Raw genomic sequence first — 22,466 nt, forward strand, 5'->3', positions numbered from 1 at the left:
TGTATGCCTAACTTTTTCAGTTGTGAAAGTTCTACTGAAAAACTTACCAGAGCAGCTTTTAACTTTGGAACCACCTTTGGAACTAGTGGAATAGCTTTTTCAGCAGCATCTTCAATCTCCAGCAATTCTTTGAAACCCTCCTTGGCCACAAACGTATAAGGATGTTTGGTTTCTCTTAATCCCTATGTAAGGAAACAGGCAAAAATCATGTAAAGCTGCTTTATCAAACATAAATTTGCCTTTTGATTCAGCAAGGCGTTCTCTTTAAAATACAACAACCCCACCCAGTGGTCAAAACAATTTCACAACTTTGTTAGCATTTTATACATCTTAGTAGGCTGATGCGTTGATGCACTATGCAGAGAGATATCCAATAGCAACTTCTATTGCAATATTATACTGGGTGGGGGAGAAGATGCTTGATAACTAAAATAGTAGACTTTCCCCACAGAGGATTTATCACCAAGATAACATACGTCTGGTGTGTTGCTTCATTACCTCTACTTTAATGGTATACAAACATGAAACACTTCAAGTATTTAATACTGTTACAACAGCTATTTGGTATTATTACATTATTGGTACAATGTCAGCAGGTTATGTCTTAAAACAGAGTTTGTTGACCTTATACCTTTTAAAGAAATAATCGAGGAAAGTCTTTCTAAAATTGTACCTATAAGTATTCCCATCCAACTGACAAACCCTTACAAGGGAAACATATTCCACTGAAATGTCACCTATTAGAAGCGACATCTGTACGTTCTCAGTTGCCCTCATTTCAGTGTTTAATGTTTTAAAATTGCTGGTTAGAGTCAGCTTGGGGACAAATAGTTTACATAGAATTCCTCCTACAGCTCATGTAATTTTGCTCCAGTGGCAGTAGGCTGTTGACTGCAAAAATACATAATGTCATCATAAGAGAGATGCTACACGAAAACGTATGCCCCAGGCTGCTACCTATTAGCAGTTTGAAACAAAGTAATAAGGGGTGACAGAGGCATCAGTAACTATGCTTTACATTGCCAAAACCAAAGTGTCCTGAACTCTTACGGCACTTTTGTGTTGATAGTAAAGCACAGGGAAAGTGATGATCAAGGGGAGACCCACGGCCGCCATTGTCCCTCTGTTTTTTGCAGTGCACTGCTAGTCTCTAACGAGCCCACTGGAAAGCCAGTAGGATCAAAGCCATAGTTTTATGCTGCCTCCGAAGACAATTTTTGAAACCCAAGGAAAAAAGGGGTTTCAGATGCCACTGGAAACCTCCTCCACACTGACAATGGGCCAGAAATTGCTCGGAGCGACGAAACAACAGTGCTCACTGCTCCATAAATTTATACTAACCCACTAACTTACCACTGTCTTTACTGCGGGCACTTCCTCTAATAGGAAGCTGAGAAGAGCCCAGCGTTAGTTCCAGTGAGGCGAGGACCCAAGGGAGAAGCAAGAGGATCACTCTCTCCCCTCGACCAATCAGATTGCAGCATTTTTGACTAGCTGCAAACAGTTTCCACAAGCTGGAACGTAAAATTCAGGAAAGGTACAACACTAAAATCATTTGTAAAAACAATTATAGACAGCAAAAAAAGGGTAAGAAATAACTGAATTAAATAAAAGAGACAGAAGGGAACATTTTTTTTTAAAGTTTTATTTTTTTTAAATGTAATGACCAAAAACTATTAAAATATTGAGTAATGAGTCTCTACATTTAAAAAGTTAATTTTTAGTTGTTTGGCAATCATTAAAACTTAGTTTAAAACTTATTTTAAGTTCTGGTATTTTTAAGCATACCTGTTTTGTAGCATTATTAGTTACTTTCCAGCTGGGCAGAAGAGCAAGTTGGCGCTGGTCCATTGTTTCCACTGACTCCAGCTGCCCTTTACTTCTAAGCTGTCATATCGCCGGCGAACCAGAAGGAGCATATTTCAGTTTTCCATGTTTCATTGCGCATGCGCAAATGCTGGAACTTGCTCCTCGATTTCACCACTAACAACGGTGAGCACTGTTGAGCTCTCCATTCTTTTTATAGCAATTTCTGGGCCAATGTGTCCTCGGGGCTGGAGTAGTGACATAATATCAGAATAAAAACACCGGGCATTCTTCAAGTAAGCTGTCAGAGGCAGCGCAACACATGGGGCTTCCATCGTACTGGCTTTTCAGTGGGCTCGTCAGGGACTGGCAACAAACCACCAAAAAACACAGGGAAGAGTGATGCTCATAAGTTATGGTCTCTGCTTGTGCGTCATTCTCCCTGTCTCTTACCATTAACAAAAAAGGACGCTATCAGTGGTGCAGGGCAATTTGAGAAAATAAACCTTTGGAATCTATTGAGGATCCCAGATGTAGAAAGTCTGAAAGCTAAATTTTAAAATAGGATTGCTTTAAAAACCCAGCTACATTTTACCAATGAGTATGTCAGGAGTTCTATGAATCATATCTAAATCATTAGATGTATTGAACATTTTAAATGAAGAGGAATAATCTGTAACAGAAAAAAAATTGGACTTTTTGTGCTGCTAAGCCACAAATTATAAATAAGGAGAAGATTTTCGGTGTGTGCTGTGTGTAACAAAATCGCAAACTAATTTTTGATGAGTGGGTTTGAAATTATTTGGAGGGCAGGGAAAATCTTCCCATGTAAAAGATGTCTGATGAGTGTGAACTGATACAATTAAAAGTGCATCTCAACATGAAACAAGAATTAGCTCGTCACAGTCAGAGTTCTCTACATCTGTTTTGAAAGTATAAAATCTAAATATTCTACTTAGGCAAAATCCCAAGCTGAAAAATGGTGGAGCAGATTTGGAACTCATTGGGAGCTCACTATTTGGGGGCAAAATTAGTCTGTTGCACAATCTAAGGACCTGCGCCATCTTAAAGGGGCCACAACACAAAAAATTGTTTTGGATGCACAACAGGAAGTTTGCCTACTTGAAGAAAATCTGCAGGACCCTGCAGGATCACAGGTGCAGGTATAGAAGTCAGGCAAAGGACAAAGAGATTTTTTGGCATGCAGCAAAGCAGCAGTGGCACAAGGTGATCAGGACAGTCAATGTCAACTCAACCATCCCATACTGCGCACCAACATAATCCTAGAAACACTTGCTGGACTGAACAGCAGACTATCCCCACATCGATCCATTCACCAGAAGTGATCCTGCAACATGCAAATGTGTTCTCTATAATATCTTTGGTGGCTGAATGGATCTCACTGTCGGGCTAATCTGTATGCCTGTTTCATAGTGGTGTGCTTGTGACTGAGTGCAACTGAAGTGGGAATGACAGAAAATGGATTGTGTGATGTCATCAGTTCATTACAGCCTTACTTAAATGCGCCTGCCAAAAGAGGGACAGGTGTTGCCTCCAGCTACCAATACTGACTAGAAAGGTGGGTGGGCACAAAAGTGGGCAGGGGAGGAAGAAGAAGAAAATGCAAAAGACAGGGAGAAGGAGAGGAAGGCAAGGAAGAGGATATAAAGGAGGACAAAGCAGGGGAAGGAGAAAGGGGAGGATGAGAATGAGAAAACGTGCATTTATAAAGCATCTTTAGTACTAAACATCCCAAGGCACTTCAAAGAGGAGAAGAGACACTAACAGTAACAGAAGAGAGAAGAATTAACTGAAAGTATGGTCAAATTGATAGATTTTGATATGACTTTTAAAGGAGAGGTGAGAAATAGCAAGGTAAAGTGGTTTAAGAAGGGAATTCTAAAGACTAGGGCTAAAACAGTTAAAGGCTCTGCCACCGATGACAGAACAGGGGGTAGGTAAAAGGGAATGTACAGGATTCCAAAATTAGAAAACGAAAGGGCACATGCTGGAACATAGGACTGGAGGAAGTTATTGAGGTAGGGTGGAGTGAGACTATGAAAGGATTTGTAAATGGGGATGAGGATTTTGAATTAATTGCACTGAAGGAATGAGGAGACAATGAAGAATTTTGTATGAATTGGCTTTTGGATAGAGTGGAATTCAGGAGGCCAGCGAGGAGATTGCTAGAAAAGTAGAATCTAGAGGTAATAGTTTCAACGGTGGCAGAGATGAGATGAGATAAAGATGATAGCGTGTGACTGAGGTGGAACTAGGCAGTCCTTGATAAGTTTGCAGCTCAGCTCAAAGTCAAACAGGATACCGAGGTTGCACACTGATTGCTCAAAGACTGAACCAGTCAGGAGCGGGATGAAGTCAGGAACAAAGGCATGGGGTTCTTGGCTGGAGCAAAACAGAATGGCTTCAGTCATGCTAATGTTGGAGAAATTTCTGGCTTATTCACAACTTGATGTCAGACAATTAATCTGATAGCAAGTGGTGGTTGTGGAGTCAAGGGTGGTAGTGGAGAGGTAAAACTATATATCAACATACATGTGGAAGCTGACCCTACACCTATGGAAAATGTTGCCAAGGAACAACATGTCAACGAGGAAAAGAAGAAACTAAAGCTAGAACCTCGGGGTGGATGCAGGATGACCACTTAAGGGTGAGAACAGAGGTAATGGCAAGAGATTTGGCTGGCTACATTTGGACATGTAGGACCAGAACCAAGCAAGTGTAGTCTCATAGAGGTGGACTGTGGAGGAGAGGCTGTGCTAGATGGGTCGACTTTGTTAACCGCCACAGAAGGGAGACAAGTAGCATATTTCCGAGTGCGCTAAGTAAGATAAGGGATGAAATGTAGGAATTGCTGACGTCAGTGCGAAGGAGTCAGTGATTACAGGAAGTTCCACTGAATTGGAAAGAAGCCAACGTAGCACCTATTTTCAAAGAAGTTGACAAAAGAAACCCAAGTAACTACAAACTTATTAGATAACTGGCAAAAGAATGGAATTAATCATTAATTTGACCGATTTGAGGACTATCCAAATTAAAGTAAGCTCATAAATGGCAACCAGTGTCGCAAGAGACAGATCCTGTCTGATCAATCTCCTTAACCTTGTTTCAGTGAGTGACATCACAAGTTGGACACTGGAAAGCCTTTTAATGAGGTACACCTGGGCTTCCAGAAAGCCTTTTATAATATCCTGCATGAAGGGCTGCTTTACAAGCTAAGGGCAGTGGTATCTTAGGTAAAGTTTGAATGTGCTTAAGGAATTGGCTGAAAGAGAGAAGGCAGCAGGTATTAGTTACAGAAGTGATGTCAGGCTGGAGAGATGTACTGACTGGAGTGCTCCAGGGTTTGATGCTGGAGGCCACATGGTTTAGTGAAGCATAGAATAAAGGCATAGTGAAACCTGGGCCATTCTTACCTCAGCTAAGGTAATAAGAAGAGGGTCAAAGACAACGGTCTCTGGTGGCTGCTCCCACTGCAGTTTATGACTGACTGAACCATGAAACAACCTGGTGAAAAAAAGCTGTGCATGAAACAATAATATTTATCTGAATTAGTGTGCTCATCCAGACTGATTGAGAAATGAAACACGTTCTCCATTTCAGTTACAATTTTAGGTATAACAGGATAGATACAGAATATTGTGCCATCCATATTGCCCACGCCAGGTATTTGGCCTCCAATTTCACACAATGATCTCCTGCTGCGCAATGTAATATGATTTTATTCCAACAGTCCTTGTCACCTCTAAGAAAGAATTCAAATTCAGTGCCAATTACCACAAAATTGTGCACAATTTTATGTTGCTGACTCACTCTCACTACGAACTGCCCTCTCAGTTGAGTACCTTGCAGCTGTTAATGACGATCTTTATGTCAATAGTCTGGGAACAATTTAATGACAGAGATGAAAGGCCTGCATTCTACCCAGTTCCTCTTTTTTAATCTCAGTGACAGAATAACTGTCAAGTACTTTCACCAACATTCAGATGCCATCCTATGGAACTAATGCGAAATACACACTAGTCAACACAGGAAAACTTCAGGGATTCAGTGTGTACCAAATCCTCAATCTAGTGTTAAGTAGATATTGCATTGATATGCACATATCAATATAGCACAGTGTATTATTTAGTGTACATGCTAATTATACAACAAAGGAATCGTACCACTATTTTACTTTCTGCTGCACAATACAACTTCTTCAATTCTGTTCCCATAAAAGTTACTAGATGATTTTGTTTCAATCTAGTGACATGTATGTAGATACTAATTAGAGGGTATATATTACAAATTAAAATTAATTAATGGAAAATCCTGGGTGGGGGGGTCCTGCTATACATTCCTAGCAGTGAACCTCCATGTCAGGAGTGCAAATTCATAAAATCTACCATTAGATGTCATAATAGTTCCTTTTTTGAATTGAGTAACCATGACCTCTGCAACACAATAATGAAGTGACTACAGCTCACTGTAATTCGTTGATGAGGATATCAAATTGATATTGCATAATCAGCTCCACTTATCATACAATTTTGAAACAATTTCTATTAATTGTTAATCCCCTCCTGCATTTACCTATTCTACAGAATCTAATGCTCAAAACTCAATACACTATATATTTCAGACTGCTTTGACGGTATCAATTAAAGAAAGAGTTGTAAACATCTTAGAGCACATCATAGAACTTACTGTAAATTAATTTCTTGATGCAATAGCAGTAATGATGTCATAACAGTAATTTTGATCATCACACAAAATGACATAAAAACTACTCTATAAAATTATCAGCATACATTATACAAAATAATAGCAACTAAAGAGTGATTCAAAGGCAGTTTAGATCATTCATAGAATCATAGAAGTTTGCAACATGGAAACAGGCCCTTCGGCCCAACATGTCCATGTCGCCCAGTTTATACCACTAAGCTAGTCCCAATTGCCTGCACTTGGCCCATATCCCTCTATACCCATCTTACCCATTGTAAACAATTTTACAACACCAAGTTATAGTCCAGCAATTTTATTTTAAATTCACAAGCTTTCGGAGATTTTCTCCTTCCTCAGGCAAATGTTTCAAGAGCTCCTTGAAGCCTACGCATTTATACATATAGAACAATACATGGTGTTTACAGACTGCCCCTGCAACTGCCCGTTGCCAAGGCAATCACCGTGTTCAGACAGAGAGGTGTCACCTGCAGAACCCCCGAATACACATTCAACAAAAAAACAAACAGGGAAAAAAAAAACAGAGAAAAAAAACAGAGAGAGGCAGAAACATCCGGAAGGCAGAGAGAGCCATGTAACTGTCCAAATGCTTTTTAAAAGACAAAATTGTACCCGCCTCTACTACTGCCTCTGGCAGCTCGTTCCAGACACTCACCACCCTTTGAGTGAAAAAACTGCCCCTCTGGATCCTTTTGTATCTCTCCCCTCTCACCTTAAATCTATGTCCCTCATTATAGACTCCCCTACCTTTGGGAAAAGATTTTGACTATCTACCTTATCTATGCCCCTCATTATTTTATAGACTTCTATAAGATCACCCCTAAACCTCCTACTCTCCAGGGAAAAAAGTCCCAGTCTATCTAACCTCTCCCTATAAGTCAAACCATCAAGTCCCGGTAGCATCCTAGTAAATCTTTTCTGCACTCTTTCTAGTTTAATAATATCCTTTCTATAATAGGGTGAGCAGAACTGTACGCAGCATTCCAAGTGTGGCCTTACTAATGTCTTGTACAACTTCAACAAGACATCCCAACTCCTGTATTCAATGTTCTGGCTAATGAAACCAAGCATGCCGAATGCCTTCTTCACCACCCTATCCACCTGTGACTCCACTTTCAAGGAGCTATGAACCTGTACTCCTAGATCTCTTAGTTCTATAACTCTCCCCAATGCCCTACCATTAACGGAGTAGGTCCTGGCCCGATTCGATCTACCAAAATGCATCATCTCACATTTATCTAAATTAAACTCCATCTGCCATTCATCGGCCCACTGGCCCAATTTATCAAGATCCCGTTGCAATCCTAGATAACCTTCTTCACTGTCCACAATGCCACCAATCTTGGTGTCATCTGCAAACTTACTAACCATGCCTCCTAAATTCTCATCCAAATCATTAATATAAATAACAAATAACAGCGGACCCAGCACCGATCCCTGAGGCACACCGCTGGTCACAGGCCTCCAGTTTGAAAAACAACCCTCTACAACCACCCTCTGTCTTCTGTCGTCAAGCCAATTTTGTATCCAATTGGCTACCTCACCTTGGATCCCGTGAGATTTAACCTTATGTAACAACCTACCATGCGGTACCTTGTCAAAGGCTTTGCTAAAGTCCATGTAGACCACGTCTACTACACAGCCCTCATCTATCTTCTTGGTTACTCCTTCAAAAAACTCAATCAAATTCGTGAGACATGATTTTCCTCTCACAAAACCATGCTGACTGTTCCTAATCAGTCCCTGCCTCTCCAAATGCCTGTAGATCCTGTCCCTCAGAATACCCTCTAACAACTTACCCACTACAGATGTCAGGCTCACCGGTCTGTAGGTCCCAGGCTTTTCCCTGCCACCCTTCTTAAACAAAGGCACAACATTTGCTACCCTCCAATCTTCAGGCACCTCACCTGTAGCGGTGGATGATTCAAATATCTCTGCTAGGGGACCCGCAATTTCCTCCCTAACCTCCCATAACGTCCTGGGATACATTTCATCAGGTCCCGGAGATTTATCTACCTTGATGCGCGTTAAGACTTCCAGCACCTCCCTCTCTGTAATATGTACACTCCTCAAGACATCACTATTTATTTCCCCAAGTTCCCTAACATCCATGCCTTTCTCAACCGTAAATACCGATGAGAAATATTCATTTAGGATCTCACCCATTTCTTGTGGTTCCACACATAGATTACCTTGTTGATCCTTAAGAGGTCCTACTCTCTCCCTAGTTACTCTTTTGCCCTTTATGTATTTGTAGAAGTTCCTTGGATTCTCCTTTGCCTTTTCTGCCAAAGCAATCTCATGTCCCCTTTTTGCCCTCCTGATTTCTCTCTTAACTCTACTCCGGCAATCTCTATACTCTTCAAGGGATCCACTTGATCCCAGCTGCCTATGCATGTCATATGCCTCCTTCTTCTTTTTGACGAGGGCCTCAATCCCCCGAGTCATCCAAGGTTCCCTACTTCTACCAGCCTTGCCCTTCACTTTATAAGGAATGTGCTTACCCTGAACCATGGTTAACACACTTTTGAAAGCCTCCCACTTACCAGACGTCCCTTAGCCTGCCAACAGACTCTTCCCAATCAACTTCTGAAAGTTCCTGTCTAATACCATCAAAATTGGCCTTTCCCCAATTTAGAATTTTAACTTTTGGGCCAGACCTATCATTCTCCATAGCTATCTTAAAACTAATGGAATTATGATCACTGGTCCCAAAGTGATCCCTCACTAACACTTCTGTCACCTGCCCTTCCTTATTTCCCAAGAGGAGGTCAAGTTTTGCCCCCTCTCTAGTTGGGCCATCCACAAACTGAATGAGAAATTCCTCCTGAAGGATTTTTTTTTAAGTGCTTTCTGATGTTATCTGAACTCGTCCATTAGATGACCGCCTGTAATCAGTGCCACGTATCAATTATAATAAAAACAGAAAATGTTGGAGATGCTCAGCAAGTCAGGCAACATCTGTGGAGAAAGAAACAAAGGGCCTTTGACCTGAAACACTAACTCTGTTTCTTTCTCCACAGATGCTGCCTGATTTGCTGAGTATTTCCAGCATTTTCTGTTTTTATTTCAGATTTCCAGCATCCGCAGTATTTTGCTTTTGATCCAGCTATTAATTATTCTTTTTCAGGAATTACCTGCAGGGAATCTCTCTTTTGGCATATGCTGCGGCAAATGCAGATTGTTGACACAATGGGTCGCTGAACTGAAAGAAAGATGCAGTTGTAACATGTCAAAACAAAACCCATGCCCGACACAATGCAATATAATATACAACATACCTACTTATTTCAAAGACGTTAACTCTTAACTCTTCTCCCGGTCACAACACGTATTGCCGCAAATGCCCATAATATACAGAGAACAGCATCACTTAATGTTTCCAGCACAACGAGAAGAGGAACATCTACATAACTGGTCATTAAGAATGTTATATTTGTATCTCTCTCTCTCTAAACAGACCTCCTAGGACATTGCTCATGGCGAGTCAGAGGATATGCTGTTTTATAGCAATAGGGGTTTATAGCCATGTATGGTATCAGGTTAGAGGTAGGTATCTCCTGGGGCCCGATATTACCATGGCAGTGGGTTCACGGCGGGGGGTCGATTGGGCGCGTGGGTAACACGTCCGGTGAAATCAGTCTGCTCCGCGCGCAATCGTAGACTGATTGGATCCACTTACCTGTTCTTCCGGGTTCCTCGCTGCTAAGCTGCGCCGCGGGCGGACTGCGCATGCGCAGTAAGGTCTGTCAGCTGGAGGAGCTCTATTTAAAGGGGCAGTCCTCCACTGACTGATGCTGCAAGAAATAGGAGAAATTACAGCATGGAGCAGCCCAGGGGGAAGGCTGCTCCCAGGTATAATGATGTCTCACTCCAGCTCTTATTGGACGGGGTGAGGAGGAGGGGGAGGACAGAGATCATCCCCCCGGCGGGCGGGAGGAAGCGTCCTGCCTCTGCCACCAAGAAGGCCTGGCTCGAGGTGGCAGAGGTCACCTGCACCACCAACATATCGCGCACCTGCATACAGTGCAGGAGGCGCTGCAATGACCTAAGTACGTCAGCCGAAGTGAGTACACTTACTCATTCCCCTACACTCCGTCCGCCACATCACCGCCCCCACCCCACATCTCCTTCTGCACTGCCAACACTACTCTGTCACATCACTCCTCACACCCATTCAAAGCTCATCCTCAACTTACCTGCACTTACTCACCTCGTCAGTACTCATTCCACCACTACCACTCAACACAATCCTCATACAATCTCATGGCTCTATCCCATACTCACCCTCTCATGCAGCTCTTTCACAGTCAGCCTCACTCAACCTGCCACTACCTGTGCTGCAGCCACAGGGCATGCATCACATATGTGCAGTGGGAAGCGTGAGGCAAATGTGTCGTGAACATGAAGGGGATGCACAAGGGTGTTTGAGGGTTTGTCATGGTTTTTACTTCTATTTAATTTTTGACCAACTCACATTACATATTATATTGTCACCACTACTGCCACGTCTTTGCGAATCTTGTCTGGTTTGTGCAATAATGCCCTTTCCTGAGGATCACCATGAAGACCCACAACTGATGCCACCCATTGTGTCACTGCAGAGTGGGTGTAGGTGTATTTGCAGGGTTCTTTTGTGCAGACGACTGAGAGATGTTGGCGATGTCCCCGGTGGTACCCTGGAAGGATGCAGAGGAGAAGTTGTTGAGGGCAGTGGTGACTTTGACAGCGACAGGTAAGAAGATGGTGCTCGGGCCAGCCGGGAGCAGCTCGGCATGAAGGAGGCTGCAGATGTCCACGACTACATGTCGAGTGACTCTGAGCCTCTATGTGCACTGCTGCTCAGAGAGGTCCAAGAAGCTGAGCCTCGGTCTGTGGACCCTGTGGCGAGGGTAGTGCCCTCTGCGACGCATCTCTCTCTGCAGTTGCCCTCCCTCCTGCTGTGCAGGTGGATGTGTCACAGCACTGTGTTGTGGAGCTCCACGTGTCAGAGATGGACGGCGTGGCTGGTGATGCTGTTCGCCCTCCGAGGAGGTCATGACTGCAGCTACGGCGGCCCCCATCCAGAAGATGTACATCTGAGGGGGTCCGCAAGGTAGGTACATGTGTCTGGACACCGGGGTAAGTGTGCAAGTTGGTGAATTTTGTTGTTAGGAGGAGGGTGGTGGAGGCCAAATTTTGTCCAAAGCAACAGAGTGGCCTCCTGCAATGAGTGAGGGTCTCGCCCCCACCCCCAACCTGTCAAATGGACCTATGCAGCTGCCACAGGCTGATGGCTGCAACACGTCCATTTGAACTGGGAGTGTTTCCCCCAGTACGGGAAACAGTCCCAGTCAGTTGCAAAATCCCATCCCTGCTGAAATAACAGGTCAATCAGGTCTATAAACAACGCAAAGTACCTGTTCAATTACTTTAAGTGGCACCCCGCCGGCTTTAATTGCCAGCGGGAGTCCCACATGCGGGGGTCCCACATGCGGGGGCTGCACGCACATGTGAGCGCGTCAGTGGTAAACCCCAAAGTGGGCGGGTTGGAGCTGGGCTCCCGCCCCGCCCCGGGAATCCCCGATTTTCACAGCCCTCCCCCCGCCACCAATTGCAGGTGCGAAAATCGAGCCCCTGGTGTTTAGCAGCACTAATGGTGAGGGTCATGAAATTTGGCAGCACTGAGGTGGGGGCCATGGGGTTTGCAGCAGTGAGGGTGTCCTGTGGTTTCACAGCAATCAGGAGGCAAGCTGGAGTTTGGCAGAAATAAATATCAGAGCTGCATAAATAAATATGCAGATTTTATTCTTTGTCTTTGTCTCTCTGGAATGGTAAACGAACACATGGCTGCTTTAATAAAATTTATTTTTATTTTCAACGAGCAAAATTCAGTCAGCAATTCTTGCAGCTCATCGAAAGAGGGAGGGAAAAGGAATGAAAGGTGTTTAGGCAGAGCTAAGAGTTTCACTTAAGATCTGAGATCGAGGAAGTTGAGAGTGAAATCAGCTCAGATATTGCCACTCGTGCTGTAAGATGGGTTCAGTCAAAACCAAAGATGCAAGTGAAACAGATAACCTTGTCACGAAGGGGATTCTTCGATTCAGAAGCTACTGCCTGCGTTCCAGGGAAGGAAGGAGATTGAATCAACCATGCCGCTTGTGTGGTCGTGTAAGCTCAGAACGTTGTTAATCACACATGTGGACCTGAGCCAGTTGATAGACTGGCTGTTCAAGGCTGTTAACTTGTCAGCGTCTAAGGAATTACTCTTAAAGTAATCTCACCAATTTATAACCTCAGACTCGCTACTCATAGTTGCTGCTATAGTTAATGCTCAGCATCCATTAATGTTGATTTAGAGTGATACGCTGAACTGCCTGTGTAACCTTTGCTACTTGTTTTGTCAAGTAACTGTGTCCATTAATGATTTGCTGCTCAACTGCCAGGTAATTCTGATTACAATTATGCATGTCTATTAAGCATTCATGTACCCAACTTTAATTTTAAGTTGTGATTTGTGACCAATAATTGGTGTTTAGTACATGATTTGTGGTCTGGCTTCTTCCTTGGTGATGTCAAGAAAGAGTTAATTCACTCACTCAGCTGTTTCAGAGTAACCCAATCAAGGGTTAGTAAATGAAATTCATTTCTATTCAAACTCATTAGTGCAAGACACTTCTTCCAGTTCTGACGAAAAGTCATCGACCTGAAACGTTAACTTCTCTCTCTTTCTCCACAGATGTTGCCTGACTTGCTGAGTATTTCCAACATTTTTTGTTTTTATTTTTGGTTTGGTAAGCCGAGTGAGGCATCATTCATTCCTAGACTTATGCTGGGAGGTGAAACTCCAGTCGGTTCCTCAGTAAGGATTCGTTCGGTTCCTCACCATATAGTTGTCAGGATACTGAAATCCAGCTTTCTTACGAGGCGTAGAATCTCATCTCTGTCCTTACACCTGTACCCATATTACTCACAACAGTCACCTCCTTGCTTCCCTTTATTCTTCTATAATCATTGCACCACACTTCACTCCACGTCCTCAATGAAGCTCAGCAGCCTTCCACCTCCAAAGCTGTAGTCACTAAGGATTCACCCTGTAGAAGCACTAGAATTAGGTAATCAAAAACGCTAGGGGGTTACACAAGGATGATGCTTAATTATTCCAGTTAGCTATTATTCAAATCTGAAGTGAGTTATTGAAGTAAAGTTTCTGTTTTCTGTATTTGGGGGTAATCAGTTGAGGCCAAAACCTGTGAGTCTGGACTGAAGGAAGACAATTGGATGGTGATAGCGAGGACGGTGGTGATATGGATTGCAGGATTGTTAGTGTATTGGGAGGGATAGTTCAAGTGAAGTGCTCTTGGATCACTTGCTCTCTCAGAGCTCTTACAGCTAGGAACACTGGTGGTCAATGCTGCTCCTGCTCTTCCTCCTCTTTGTGCTGTTTTTGCACTTGGTCTTCCTCCTCCTCCACTTCTTGCTGCCCAGATGGTTGTAAGAGCTGATCCCTCACTATAGTGAAGTTATCCAGCATGCATTACACGACCATAAACCTGGAAACCTGGTAAGGGGTGTACTGTAAAGCTCCTCCCGATCGGTCCAGGTAGCGGAATCTTTACTTGAGTGCGCTGATGGTCTGCGCAATAATATTTCTGGTAACATCATGGCTCTCATTGTAGGCATGCTTTGCATCTGTACCCTGGTTCCTGACAGGAGCCACGATCCAAGTCTGGAGGGGATATCCTTTGTTGCCAAGTAGCCAGCCTGTGAGCTGACAGCCTAATTAGAATAAAGATGGCACAGAGGACTAGCACAGGATTAATAAATCAAGACTGTTGCCAAGAAACCGGGCACAGACCTGAATAATGCTCTGCTTGTGATCGCAAACAAACTGCACATTCAGAGAGTGGCACCCCTTTCTATTGAGAAAGATGCCAGGCTGGTGATGGGGAGCAAGCAGTGCAATGTGGATGCAGTCAATGGCACCTTGGACCCTGGGGAAACCTGTAATGCGGATGAAGCCTACAGCTCTCTTGTCCTGCTTTGCTCTGTCCATTGGGAACGTGATGTATGTGTTCCTCTTGGTATAGAGATCCTTAGTTACCTCCCTGAAACAGCAGTGCACAGCAAAATTCGATATGTCACTATTCTCTCCAGCTACAGTTAGGAATGACCCCGTGGCGTAAAAGTTAAGGGTCATGGTGACCTTGACAGCCACAGGCAGTGCTGTGTAAGCCCTGGTTTGTGGCTCCAGTTGTGGATGCCTCACACATTGCTCCTCAGTTAAGTTGAGGTATGAGAAATACTTCCTGAAGACGCAATGGGGGTAGGGCCTCCTATGCAGTGCCCTCCTCCTCCCACTTCTCCCAGTGGTCCCGCTGTCTCCGGTCTTCTTCGCAACTCCCCCTTTTCCTCCAGCCACAAAGCAGACCTACTAGACCACTCATGGCTGGAATAAACAGTTTGCAAATCAGACAAAAGTAGTCCAGCACCGGCGAAAGTTGTCCCCAGAAGTCAGAATTCACTTGTGGAACACAGAAAATAGCCAGAAAAAAAGGCCCAGAGGCCTGAGGACAAACCAGCAGCTAATCTGTATACAGAGGATGAGCCCTTTAAATAGCACTGCTGCAGGGTCCTTGCTGCCTGTCAGCGCCATGATTTGCTGGGCGAGTTTATCACGTGAGAGTCAGGTGCAGGGGCAGAACAATATCACAACAGGGTCCTACCACCAGTGTAGGACCCTTATTTAAATATTATAGCGAGCTTCCTGAATTGTTCCGCACATGCCCTGGATGGCTGAGGAGCCCAATCCAATATGGTGAGCAGCGCACTTCTGGCATGAGGGCCAGGCGGTGCCACCCCCCTTCCATATTGGTGCTTGTTTTATGCCTGAAAAACAGGTGTGGTGCGATCAAATTCTTGGCCATTAAATGCAAATGTGAGTCAAAGATGGGATTTTGGACCATTTGATTGAAGGAACACTACCATTTTTGTTTTGAATTTTCATGCTCCAAGATTCTGGTACATATAGTGTCACAGCATCAAGTCATCCCAGGTCAGATTCAACACAATTATCTGCAGAATGAAGCTATATCTACTCTGACCAACTGTGTGCTTTCGCCCAAGCCTTAGAAGAGTACCTCCTATCTCACTGGCATAGCATTTCTATTTTCCACGCTGGCCACCTCTATGACCTTACTAATTGAGTATGCCAATCTGTGTCAAAATTAGGAGTAGTTCTATACCGTGGGCTCACACTCATTAAGAACTGGTCGAGGCTGCCCTAATCCTTTACATATTGGGACTTCTACAGAAGAGAGGAGACTTTCATCTCATTATTCTGGACTGGATTTGAACCAAGATCCCAGAGATGAAAGGTCAGAGTCTGAAGTCTTATACCACCCAGTTCTCCAACACTGTACTTTTCAGTTTGAAACTTCATTAGCAATAGATGAAGGAAATAGATGAAGGAAAGCTTGGATAACAGCCAATGGAATCCTGTGGAAACTTACTGGATTGATGGTTTTTGGGTTCAGCCGGTCACTGGGCCTTGGATATTGTTTAGCAGTGGAAGCTGCAGGGTTACTTGTTGCTGACCCTGATGCTTTCTTCCTCTGTACTTCAATTTTAGACTTGCCACAAGACAACGACGACATTCTTTGCTCATAACTTCCTACTGCAAGAAGAAAAAAATGTCTATTTATTTTAAAATGCATTCTCCTCATCTTACTCGGTACCTTTTGTACTGGTGACAGGTGAAAGGATGGCCAGTCTCCTCCCACAACTAAGGCAATGCTGAGCTAAAAAATGATAAACTTTTCCAAGGAGCCTACAAGCTATCTTTGAATTTTCTTCTGCTTTTGAGGCATTCTGTAACAGTACATCAATAATATGAATCCTCAATCCAGACCGCCTTTGAAGGTAATGCAAAGTTATTTTACGGACAGGTTAATGGCTAAATTAAACTGGCACTGCAGAGATTTAAATGTCATAAAGATGCAATGTAGTGTCCAACGCTGCCTTTACATTGAGTAACTGCTTCCACAGACTGCCAATGGCTGAGGTGTGCCTTATTCATACTGGATGTTGCATTTCAGAGCATTGATGGCAATGGAGAAACAACTACCGACATTCAATTTCACAGATGCCTCTTGCCAACAGACTGTAATATGAATGAGAATAAGCTTGGCAATACTAAACATTATAAAGGAGAGGATCATGATGATGACTCCTTCTCTTAGCTCTAGAGATGCAGAGACTATCTCCACTGGAGTAGAGAAGGTTACGCAGAGATTCAATAGAGATTTTAAACATTATGAAGGATTTTGATAGAGTGAATAGGGAAAGGCTATTTCATCTGGTTGGGGAGTTGGTGAATTTAATATTTATGAGGAAGCTAGATAAGCACATGAGGGAAAAAGGAATAGAAGGATATGCTGATAGGGTTAGATGAAGAGGGGTGCCCTGTTGGCCTCGCTGTTTGGTGTAACAGTATGGAATTGTTAACAGAAAAGAGAAAAGGGTTGATTTGCTAATCAGCTGGCACTTCTAGCAACTTTGTGGGCAAAAGATTTTTGAGCTGAAGGGTGCAGTAAAAAGTCTAACCAGGCACGCTGTGAGACGCCCCACTCCAACAAATTCCGGCCCATTGAGTTAATTACTGTAAATGTAATCCCATTTCTCAATATGGTGTGTTATTTCAGGCCCAGTTGGCTTTAGAAGTAAATAGCAAAACATCCCAGAGTAGCTGTAGCCACTGGCAAAAATGGAATTTGTTTCTCATCGCATGAACAAGTGCGAGCAGATTAGCAAATCAACCCTTTTCTGTAAACGATTCCATACTATCACACCAAACACATTTGCTGTCCAAGTCATAGAGCTAGAAGAAAAACACAAATAACAGGATGTTGAACAAGAAGTTCCCAAATTAAATCCCCTGTCAAAAAATAAAACAGACGGACTTGTCCAAGTTGTCACAAAAGAATGAAATAAAACTGAGCATTCTGATCAAGTCTTCAGTTTTGAAGTTCTTCAAATTCCTGGTTATCTAAATTAAAACAAAAGGTTGATTAAGGAAAGAAAATTGAAACATTTACTACTACTGCTAGACCTCCAGGGAAATCAAATCCCCATTGCTCTTAGACCTTTCTATAAAAAATAAATTGCCACAAAAGAGTTAAGTATGGATTAAAAAGACTAACTCCTTTGATATGTAACTATCTTTGGAAAGCAATAAAAAATTATAAACGTGGAGGAGGTGGGAATAAGTGCACAACCATTACTTAAATGTGCGCCAAATGATTCCTACATGATCTCCCAAAGCACAATTCTATGAAAAAACAATAAGACAAGAGATGGGAAGAAAGTCATACTATATGTTCTCTATAGATGCTTAGTAAGATAGAGAAATGCTATGGTTCCCTATACATTGTTTGGTCTTCCTCATAATAATTCCTATTAAGAAAGTCTTGACATGAAAGACTTGAGGATTACACTGAGGTTTGGCGCCATCACAGGGACAAACAATGTATTGCTCCTTAAAAAACTAATCATCATCACAACAAACAACAACATGGATTTATATCGCGTCTTTAACACAGGAAAACTTCCCAAGTTGCTTCTCAGGAGTATGTTTAAGACAAATATTAACACAGAGTCAAAGAAGGAAATATTAGGACAGGTGACTAAAAGCTTGGTCAAAGAGCTAAGTTTTATGGAAGGTCTTAAAGGATGGAGAAAGATGGTGAGATGGAGAGGTTTAAGGAGGGAATTCCAGAGCTTAGGGCCAAGACAACTGAAGGCAAGGCTGCCAATGGTGGGGTGATGGAAGTGGGGGATGCACAAGAGTCCATCGTTGGAGGATGGTAGAGCTGAGGAGGTTACAGAGAAAGAGGTGAGGCCATGAAGAGATCTGAACATGAGAATGAGAATTGTAAAACTGTGGCATTAGTGAACCAAGAGCCAACGTAGATCAGCGAGCACAGGGGTGATGGGTGAGCAGGATTTGGTACAAGTTGGAATACAGGCAGCAGATTTTTGGATGAGCTCAAGTTTATGGAGGGTGGAAGATGGGAGGCCAGTCAAGAGAGCATTGGAATAGTCAAGGCTGGAGGCAACAAAAGTGTGGATGAGGGTTTCAGCAGCAGAAAAGCTAAGGCTGGGGTGGAGATGGGCGATATTACGGAGGTGGAAGTAGATGGTCTTTGTGATGGAGCGGATATGGGATCTGAAGCTCAGCTCAGGGTCAAATAGGACACCGAGATTGCAACAGGTTTGGTTCAGCCTCAGACAGTGGCCAAGGAGGGGAATGGAATCACCGGCGAGGGAACAGAGTTTGTGGTGGGGGACAAAGACAATGGCTTTGGTCTTCCCAATGTTTAATTAGAGGAAATTTCAGCTCATCCAGGACTGGATGTCATAAAAGCAATCTGACAACACAGAAACAGTGGAGGGGTTGAGGGAGATGGTGGTGAGATAGAGCTGGGTGTCGTCAGTGTACATGTAGAACTAGACATTTTGTTTTCAGATGATTTCACCGAGGGGTAGCTTGTAGATGAGAAATAGGAGGGGGGCCAAAGTTAGATCGTTGAGGGACTACAAAGGTAACAGAGCTGGGGCAAAAAGAGAAGCCACGGCAGGAGATTCTTTGGCTATGTCTTGATAGATAAGAATGGAATCAGGCAAGGGCAGTCCCACTCAGCTGGACAACGGAGAGGAAGCTTCAGAGGAGGATGGGGTGGTTAATCATGTCAAGACTGCAGAGAGGTCAAGAAAGATGAGTAGGGATAGTGCACCACAGTCAGTCACAGAGGATGTAATTTGTGACTTTCATTAGGGCCATTTCACTGCTGTGGCAGGGGCGGGAATTTGGAGTTGCAAGAAAGATGAACACAGATGTGGGAGACGACAACACGCTCAAGGACTTTAGAGAGTAAAGGGAGGTTGGCAATGGGGCAGTAGTTTTCAAGGACAGAGGGGTCACGAGTGGGTTATTTGAGGAGGGTGGTGATGAAGGCAGATTTGAAAGGGAGGGGGACAGAACCCAAGGAGAGGGAACCATTTACAATATCAGCTAGAATGGGGGCCAGAAAGAGAAGTTGGCTGGTCAGCAGTTTAGTGGGAATAGATTCAAGAGAGCAGGAGGTGGGTCTCATGGACAAGATGAGCTCAGAGAGGACATGAGCTGGCAACGAATGGCTTAACCAGTTGTGCACTATATACATTCAAATCTGCGTCTCTTGGACTTAAAAAAGTAAAAATAGGGGCCGTACCAGGGGGAACGACCAGGGTGTGAGAGCAAGTCCTGAATTACATAAAATGTATAGCACAGTAACAGGCCATTTGGCCCAAAAGGTTCATGCAGGTGTTTGTGCTCCACACGAGTCCCCTCCCACCCTTCTTCATCTAACCCTATCAACAGATCCTTCTATTCCTTTCGCCCTCGTGTTTAACTAGCTTCCCCTCAAACGCATCCATGCTAGTCGCCTCAACTACTCCTTGTGGTAGCAAGTTCCATATTCTAACGACTGTCTGCGTAAAGAAGTTTCTCCTGAATTCCCTATTGGATTTATTCATGACTATCTTATATTTATGGCCCCTGGTTCTCGTCTCCCCCGCAAGTGGAAACATCTTCTGCACGACTACCCTATCAAACCCGTTCATAATCTTAAAGACTTCTATCAGCTCACCCCTCAGTCTTCTCTTTTCTAGAGAAAAGAGCCCCAGCCTGCTCAATCTTTCCTGACAGGTATAACCTCAGTTCTGGTATCATCCTAGTAAATCTTTTCTGCACCTTCTCCAGTGCCACTATATCCTTTTTGTAATATGGAGACCAGAATTGTTCAAGTTATTCCAAGTGTGGTCTAACCAAGGTTCTATACGGCAGCAAAGCTGCACTGTACTTAATCATACTGTAACTGCTGCAATGCATGGTGGGAATTAAAAGTCCACAGTTTTGTTTTTTGAGTACACAAAAACAACTTCAAAAGATAGGCTTCTGTGAGCATCTTTCAATGATTGAGACGCACTTCACTGTGCAAAGGTGCTGAGAGGTTGGGGCTAAACACCAAAATGTCACATTTCCACAACCAACCTTGGAAATGGTGGTTCTGATTGAGAGCCATCCATCGTCAGACAAAAAAAATACTGATTTACAATTTATAAATTTAGCATAAGAATATTAAAATTAAAAATATTTTATAGACCAATGTTGCATTGCTGACAGTGTGTCAGAGGTTTTGTAAGAATAGGGCATTGTGCAAAATAGTATTACTTGGGGGCAGCCCTGTGATCTGACAGCGCTGAGAAGGGAGGTCCTGGTATTTGGGAGCAGAGGTTTGGCAAAACTGGGACTGAGATGGAGTCTCAGCGTCTAACAGTATATTGAGGGAGGTCCCAGGATTTTGGAGCCCTGGGAGGAGCATTGCTATGGGGAGAATCTAGGAGCAATGGAGCCGATCCCAGGATCTGAGATCACTGGGAGAGTCCTGTGATCTGGAAGCATTGGGGAGGAAGGCCCTGATATTTGGGAACACTGGGTGACCCTGGGATTAGACAGCACTGGGGAGGGGCACAAGGTTTAGAAGGACTGGGCAGTGTAAAAATTTGCGAGCATTGGGAGGGGAACCTGTGTCCAGAAGGGGGAAGGGGCAGAAGAATTGGAACGTGCACAGGAGTTAGTAAATTAGACATCTCTAAATCCTAGTAATTTGTTCCATGTCTCTCTCTCTCTCTCTCTGTACCTTCTCTCCCTCAATCATCTCTCCCTACCTCTTTTTATTTCTGCCTGGTCACTCTTACTACACCCACTCTCCCCTCTCTAGCTCTCTGTATCAATTTCTCGATCCCCACTCACTATCACACTCACTATCTCACTGCCTCATTCTCTCTTACTCGATCACTCTCTCTCTCTCTCTCTCATTCTATGTCACTCACTCACACTATATCATTCTCTCTCCTACTCTTTTACCTTCTGTCAGGTTTCCTCTCTCTCAATCATTCTCTGTCTCTCACCTTCTGTCCGGTTTCCTCTCTCTCTCTCTCTCTCTCTCTCACACCTTCTGTCCGGTTTCCTCTTTCCCTCTCTATCACTCTCACTCTCGTTTACCTTCTGTCTGGTTTCCCCACTCTCTCACTCTCTCACCTTCTGTCCGGTTTCCCCTCTCTCTCTCACCTTCTGTCCGGTTTCCTCTCTCTCTCTCTCTCTCTCACCTTCTGTCTGGTTTCTCCTCTCTCTCTCTCTCTCTCTCACCTTCTGTCCGGTTTCCCCTCTCTCTCTCATCTTCTGTCCGGTTTCCACTCTCTCACTCACCTTCTATCCGGTTTTCCCTCTCTCTCTCTCACTCACCTTCTGTCCGGTTTCCCCTCTCTCTCTCTCTCTCTCTCACCTTCTGTCCGGTTTCCCCTCTCTCTCTCTCTCATCTTCTGTCCGGTTTCCCCTCTCTCTCTCTCTCTCTCACCTTCTGTCCGGTTTCCCCTCTCTCTCTCTCTCACACACTTTCTCACCTTCTGTCCGGTTTCCTCTCTCTCTCACCTTCTGTCCGGTTTCCCCCCCCTCTCTCTCTCTCTCTCACACACTCTCTTACCTTCTGTCCGGTTTCCCCTCACTCTCTCATCTTCTGTCCGGTTTCCCCCCTCTCTCTCTCTCATCTCTCACTCTCTCACCTTCTGTCCGGTTTACTCTCTCTCACGTTTTGTCCGGTTTACCCCCGCTCTCACTCTCTCTCTCACCTTCTGTCTGGTTTCCCCTCTCTATCTCTCTCTCTCACTTTCTGTCTGGTTTCCCCACTCTCTCCCTCTCACCTTCTGACCGGTTTACTCTCTCTCTCTCTCTCACACACTCTCTTACCTTCTGTCCGGTTTCCTCTCTCTCTCACACCTTCTGTCCGGTTTCCCCTCTCTCTCTCACCTTCTGTCCGGTTTCCTCTCTCTCTCACCTT

At 43.9% G+C, this 22,466-nt stretch overlaps 1 protein-coding gene across 6 annotated transcripts in view; it reads right to left on the reverse strand.

Annotated features, from left to right (window-relative positions):
• LOC137337159 (PACRG-like protein) overlaps positions 1-22,466 on the reverse strand; it is an 83,927-nt gene that overhangs the window by 15,940 nt on the left and 45,521 nt on the right. For 4 of the 6 annotated variants that reach the window (XM_068001736.1, XM_068001752.1, XM_068001727.1 and 1 more), the window contains 4 exons: positions 16,041-16,204; positions 9,687-9,754; positions 5,241-5,331; positions 48-182 (listed from right to left, as the gene is read on the reverse strand). In XM_068001736.1, coding sequence (XP_067857837.1) covers positions 48-182; positions 5,241-5,331; positions 9,687-9,754; positions 16,041-16,184 — 438 coding nt within the window. In that variant the 5' untranslated portion in view covers positions 16,185-16,204. Of the gene's footprint in view, positions 1-47; positions 183-5,240; positions 5,332-9,686; positions 9,755-16,040; positions 16,205-17,489; positions 17,576-22,466 lie in introns of those variants that run through there. The other 2 variants (XM_068001743.1, XM_068001761.1) reach the window with 2 other exon arrangements.

The sequence above is a fragment of the Heptranchias perlo genome, chromosome 1, assembly GCF_035084215.1.
Source record: "Heptranchias perlo isolate sHepPer1 chromosome 1, sHepPer1.hap1, whole genome shotgun sequence".
NCBI classification, from domain to species: domain Eukaryota; kingdom Metazoa; phylum Chordata; class Chondrichthyes; order Hexanchiformes; family Hexanchidae; genus Heptranchias; species Heptranchias perlo.